At 42.5% G+C, this 6,216-nt stretch overlaps 1 protein-coding gene across 1 annotated transcript; it reads right to left on the bottom strand.

Annotated features, from left to right (window-relative positions):
* Positions 1–2,441: 2,441 nt before the first annotated feature.
* Positions 2,442–5,426, bottom strand: LOC123101939 (obtusifoliol 14-alpha demethylase-like). The gene is made up of 3 exons (XM_044523182.1): positions 5,263–5,426; positions 4,193–4,705; positions 2,442–3,584 (listed from the first exon to the last, which is right to left on the bottom strand). Exons 2-3 carry the CDS (start codon positions 4,670–4,672, stop codon positions 2,589–2,591), a joined length of 1,476 nt encoding a protein of 491 aa, XP_044379117.1. The 5' UTR covers positions 4,673–4,705; positions 5,263–5,426; the 3' UTR covers positions 2,442–2,588.
* Positions 5,427–6,216: the final 790 nt, after the last annotated feature.

A 6,216-nucleotide genomic window follows, 5' to 3' on the forward strand; every position in this document is an offset into this window, starting at 1 on the left:
GATGCATTAGGCATCTAAGGAAAATCAAATAACCCCAAAATGCTAAGGCGCAACACAGTAGTACTAGTTGCATGCATATTAATTAGACTCCATCTATTAATTGAAGGACCAATGCATGCAATTTCTGCGGCACGCAATTGTGATTTGAAGGAGCCCCCTAATTAATAGCACATTTTTAGTTGAGAAAGGAATGATGTGATTGGCTTTCTCTGCAGTACATAACGAGACTCCACTCAGTTTCGTATCCCTTCCTTGCATGCCCGTGACGTATTAATGATCCCAGTATATGAAAAGAAAAGCTGATTTACAAAGGGAGGCCTTAAATTTTACGTTGGTACCTGTAATATAAGTTTGTGGCCTTGTATATAAAAATGGAGGGAGTATTAAGAAAGATAAGTATACAAATGCCACTTGCAATGAAACTGACTTGTGTCTACTCTTAGTCCATCAAAGAGTACCTCTCATGCATATAAGTCTAAGCTAAGACTGGAAATGTATCTGAGATATGCGTAGTTTCCTCGCCCGTGCCGTGCCTAGCGGAGTAGAAAATTATGCCAAGATATAGAAGTCCATGCATGGGTCAATCACGAATGCGACCTATTGGAGAATCTCGTGTATTATGTAATGGTGACAAATAAATCGTTGGTACACTCAGACCACAATAATGAAAGAGATGGATGTGGCTGCAGACTTCCTAGACCACGTTGGCTGCTAATGAGAAAATTCAGCTGACTACTTCTGCGTTGGACCCACGTCAAACTTTTATCTAACAATCAACTTCACTTTTATTAACCAAGTATAAACACATGCTGGAAGGACCTGAAACTCCAGATTTCAAATTTATATAAGTGCGCGAAGAGGAAATGAGGGCGTCTAGGTAATCTGCCACGTCGGACATGGCCCACCTAGACCATTTTATCTTTTCCCCTTTTTTCTTTCTCTTTTTCTCTTCATCCCCATTAGTCATATGCATGTGTCCGTATAATTTAGCACGGGGACACAGCTAAATGCACATCCATACGAGGGTTCGAAATGGACACTGCTATCCACACGTATTCATGGAAAATGAGGGGCTAAATTAGCCCAGGTCGGTTGGATTGGCGTCTTGCCTTCCATGACGATCTTTTTTGGGAGGATCTGTTTCTGCCTCCACCCGACCAACGGATAGCACAACCCTATAGGCTATAGGATAACTAAAGATGTACTAGAGGAAATGGATTGTTCCAGCCTCCATAGGCGAGCAGGATCTCATCAACCACGTCCATGGCTTTGGCTTGTGGCATAGTGTTTTCGGTCACCTCGATATTCTCCTAATGGAATCTACAACGGTAGACACTTGTGGAGATGCTAAAAGAGAAAATAATACATGTTATAGAATTTAGAAAGTGTCTAAGCACCTTAGGTTGCAACAATAGTTGCTAATGACATGGACCGACTAAACTACCTAGGCGCTTCCTTTGGGAAGAAAAACAGTGAAATACTCAATGCAAGGTCTACAACTGATGCTACACATATTGTTGGGATTCAGGGGATATCTTCTAACCGGTCTGGAATCTGATCACCGCGCCCATCTAAGCGTCCGGCGTTGGAGCTACCCTAAACAACCACAATAGGTGCTCATGACCGTGCATTGGACTATTAAAAGCATCATTACTGCTGCCCAACTCTGAGTTGATCGCCATGATCCTATGTATGGGTGTGGATGACAACGTAGTGCTTGCCACCTTCTCGACACCCTTCATGGCAGTCGACGCACACACCCTGACCATGGCTCATCACCCTGTTGATGGCTCCGCATCCATCATCTGGAGACCCTTCGCCCCGAGTAGGTTTGAGTTATTCATTTGACTCTGCTATAGGGTCATTGCCTCCCGTGTGCTAGCATGCTTCATCATCCTTGTATTATATCCACTGCAAGTTGTGTCTTCTGTGGGGAGGAGGAGGCCATCCAGTACCTATTCTTCGGGTGCGATCATGCCCATGCCATCAGGGCCGGCGGTTGTGCTTCCAGGTGGCATGTCCCATGCTCCCATCGTCGAAGCCCTCTGCACGCCTGTCTCTATGGCATGATTTCCGGCTCGACCTTGCCTCTGCTGCACAACTGCGATGGTTGTGCTATGAGGAATCTGGAAAACATGCAATGCTAAGGTAATTTCCGATGACCACCATCTCATTGTGACCATGGCTCCCAACATCGCTGTCTACGTGCTCTTGTGGTGATGCGATGATTCCGGTCAATCTGCAAGTCCATCCTAGAGGAGTGGGTCAAAAATGTTTTTTTACCAGAAACTTTAAGAATTTCCTACTGCATGTACTTTTATTAATCTTTTATAAAGTTTCACAGTATTTACAGAAAAGGGAAAAAAGGAAAAAGACCAGCTAATGGGTGAATCCGCTGAGTTAATGGAAACCAACCAAATGTTTACTAGTGGCACACACTATGAGAAGACCATATATAGCTCATCCAAGGGTTACTGAAAATTATTACAATCATAAAAACATACACAAATACAAGTAATAAGTGATGCACCCATACAAACACAAGCATGCAAGCCGGTGCTCCTCATGCAAATGATATATATAGCAAGCTAGCCTAGCAGCTGGCGTCTCTTGTAGCTAACCATCATATTCCCTTGAGGCTCTGGGATTAACTTACTCCAGTCAGTCTTGGGATAAGGAGATAATAATTTGAGATCAAAGTTGTTGAGCAAGTGGCTCCATATAACTTTAACTTGCATGTAAGCATAGGCATCCCCACTGCAAAAATGCCTTCCACCACCAAAGGATGTATAAGAAAACTTGCCGCCAACCACGTCCTCCTGCCTTACGGGACCAAACCGATCTGGATCATATACCTCGGGGTCCTTATAAATGTAAGGCAAGTAATTGTTTTGTATTATGGGACTTGCAAGAGTATGCCCCTTGGGAATGCCATACTCTTGGCCTTGTCTTGTCCGCACTGTGAAATGTTTAAGTGCCTTGCGAACCAACATTGTTGTTGGTGGGTTCAACCGAAGTGCCTCTTTGATACAATTATGAAGGGTATTCATCTCTAACAAGGCATCATATTCTATTTTGTCCTCGTATTTCATCATGATTTCCTTTTGCTCCTGGGATGCAGCCGCTAAGAACTTTGGATGGGTGAGTAGGCAAGCTCCGGTCCAGGTACTAGCGAGGGAACTTGTGTGCTTTCCACCAAAGATCAATGCAATGATCATCCCGGTTACCTCTGTTTCCGTTGTGGAGCGGCCGTCTTTATACTTGGAATCTATCAATCTTTGTAGCACATCTTCCTCCACTGAGGGGGAGCTCTTACGTGACCTCACAGTTCCAGAAAGTAATTCGATGAGCTTAAGACGTGCTTTGTCACGCCTACGGTTTGCAGGAATTGGAATATATGGGAAGAAGACACTGATCATGTTCACTCCATTTTCGACATCACGAAATAGTTTATAGAACTCATCAAACATCTTCTCCCGAACCTCTTTTCCTAGTAGACATCGGCTCGATATCAACATGAGCAACTCTTCAAACTCATGTTTTAAATCAACTTCTCCTTCCAGGCCCCATTTGCCAAAGTAGCTCTACGGACAAAAGAACATTGATCAATACTAGAAATTTGCAAATCTAGCTAGCATCCTTAAGCATAAATTCAAACTAACTCTCTACACAATATAATCTGTAAGTATGCTGAAGGAAAAAAAATAGTAGTATGCTATAGCAAAATAGCGCACGCCTCAAAATACACTATTAGCGAGGCATTGTACAATAATTTATTTAGTGAGATAATTCTCAGCACGCTCTAGCGTGCTATTAACGGCGCTATAGAACGCTATTGTTAATCAGTGATGCTGATAGGTTACCGAGTACGGAGTACGGACAAATATTTCAATTTTCACAACTCTTCTCAGTTGGAAACTAATAATGTTATTGTTCCATCTTATCTACAAATTCTAATGAGGTAGAAAAAGTTCCATGGTAACTTCTCTTGTAGTTATGAATTCAGAAGACAACACTAGCTAGACTAGTCTCAAGACAGGAGTTTGCAAGCTGCAATATATAAATTATGTTTGGAAGAGTAGTAAATATATAAGTAACAATTAGCCGCTTCCTCATGGTACATTATATAACCACATGATGATGTATTAAAGCTTCTGAATGGAATGAAGGTTACAGAAGATAGCGTGCACACCTCGACCTCTTGAAGCATTGGATCAAGATGTCTCCTCAACTTGGATTGCTTTAATGCATCGAGATAAAAGCGGGACTGCTCAGTCCGAGTGGCTGCATCGACACCTTGACCTATCTCTTGTCCAAACATCGGCACAAGGAACTCAAGAAGATTGCCATGGTTAATCTCTGACTCCAACCCTTGAAAGAAATGGGATTGGACCTCCGGGCCGATCAGAAAGGTTACATTAGTTAGTCCAAAAGGACTAACTGTGAACACACTGCCATACTTATCGTGCAGGCAATTTATCTTAGTTCGAAGGTCCATTGTAAGAAGCCTAGGTAGAAGTCCTAGTAAAGCAAAACCATTCACCACAGGTGGAGGTGGTTTCTCACTGGCTGGAGCAGCGGCCATCCTCCTTCCTCTTATGACCCTGAGTAGGATCACAGTGATGAAAACAAGAGCCACAGCAAACCACTTGGCGCTACTTGCCATCTCCATGCTGACAATCACCAACCAGAATATTGGTTTGTACTGCAAAAATTAATTAACGTGCAGATTAGCAGACTTGCGTAGAATAAAAAGTAAACGTCCAGTCATGTATGGCGCCTCAGTAGCTCAGTCTCCGCATCTACATCTCACCCAGCGGCCAAATAAATTGACTTAGACTTTATATATGAGGAACATGTAGGAATATACTTATGACGAAATTACATAAAAAAGAAGAAGCATAATGCACTGCAGGTGTGTGTGTGTGTGTGTGTGTGTGTGTGTGTGTGTGTGTGTGTGTGTGTAGTTTAAACAGATTAATTCCCATTTTTTTCTGTTTCCATTTCCTTGTTGGTGTATATTTGATCGGGTTGTTGCCGAGGGGAAATACCCGATAATTAGTTTCTTATTTGGGGTGATTTCCCTCGATAAACTCTTGAGATATGACAAGGCTTTCGATGATAGACTTGAGGGAAAGACATGAACTACGAAGAAGACAAGGCTTTAGATGGTAGACTTGATAGTTCTGTTCTAGTGCTTAACAATGCCCACAATGAATACATCATTTCGGTGGAGAGGAAACAAATTAACTTCTAACATACCTGAATACGCCTCCAGAATGAGAAGGATCAGAGGACTGCAGCCACCCAAGATTTCCTTCCAAACTCCATATGACCACACAACCCTGTCAGTCTGTCACATATATATAACAGGAGTCAGGAGTAGTACCCGCGAAGAAGCATAAACTGCTAAGGCGATGGCCAACACGTGCAGTGCAGTGCGGCTCTTCTAAGAAACAGAGACAGGCGGCTAAGGAAACTAGAATCCAAAAATGAAGTCAATGCTAGCAGTACATGCTGTACTGATAGTGAAAGTTTGAACGCTTTCAAAGACGTATGCGTGCATCCTGGTGTGGAGACCGCAAATGCTTACCATGAAAATTTCATGGTCACATCTTGTGCTATACACGAAAGAATCTATATCTATCTATCTATACCAGACTCTCTTGATATTCCCGTGTTAATAAGAAATTACGAGTCGATCATCTGGTGGGACCAAATTATTATGGCATAGGTGCAGTTACCAAATCCCAGGCCAAAAATTGCTCAAAAGACCCAAGATCCTTTGTCGGTAGAAAAAATAGAAGTAAGAGAAAAAAAATCTTAGCTCAATCTATTTACGACTCCACGTTTCATTTCACAGCTGTAAAAAAAGAAGGGGAAAACAAATCTCATCACAATCTCAATCTATCAATTGTGCTTGGCTCCGCCCATGTACATAGATTGCTTAATTCACTGTAGCGATTTAAACACTGATTAGCAGTTTACCTAATGATTGGCCTGGGGCTTGTATGTGGCTTGGCACAATCCTGGCTACGGCACTGCGCATCTACAAAAGCTAGATAACCGGCCAGTTATAAATATAGATATACCATTTTTTTCGCGAATACGCGAGATGCGTATCTTTGTATTGATAGAAGAAGAGTACAAGCATGGCATTATAACGCTTACAAGGCCATGTGCGCATTAGGCATGGTGTACAAGCGAAGGAACACA

Source organism: Triticum aestivum, chromosome 5A (genome assembly GCF_018294505.1).
Source record: "Triticum aestivum cultivar Chinese Spring chromosome 5A, IWGSC CS RefSeq v2.1, whole genome shotgun sequence".
Classification (NCBI taxonomy): Eukaryota; Viridiplantae; Streptophyta; class Magnoliopsida; order Poales; family Poaceae; genus Triticum; species Triticum aestivum.

Coding starts and splice junctions, on each gene's coding strand:
- LOC123101939 (XM_044523182.1), bottom strand. CDS start 4,672: ATGGAGATGGCAAGTAGCGCCAAGTGGTTTGCTGTGGCTCTTGTTTTC. Junction 3,585..4,192: donor CAATGCTTCAAGAGGTCGAG/GTGTGCACGCTA, acceptor TTTTGTCCGTAG/AGCTACTTTGGCAAATGGGG.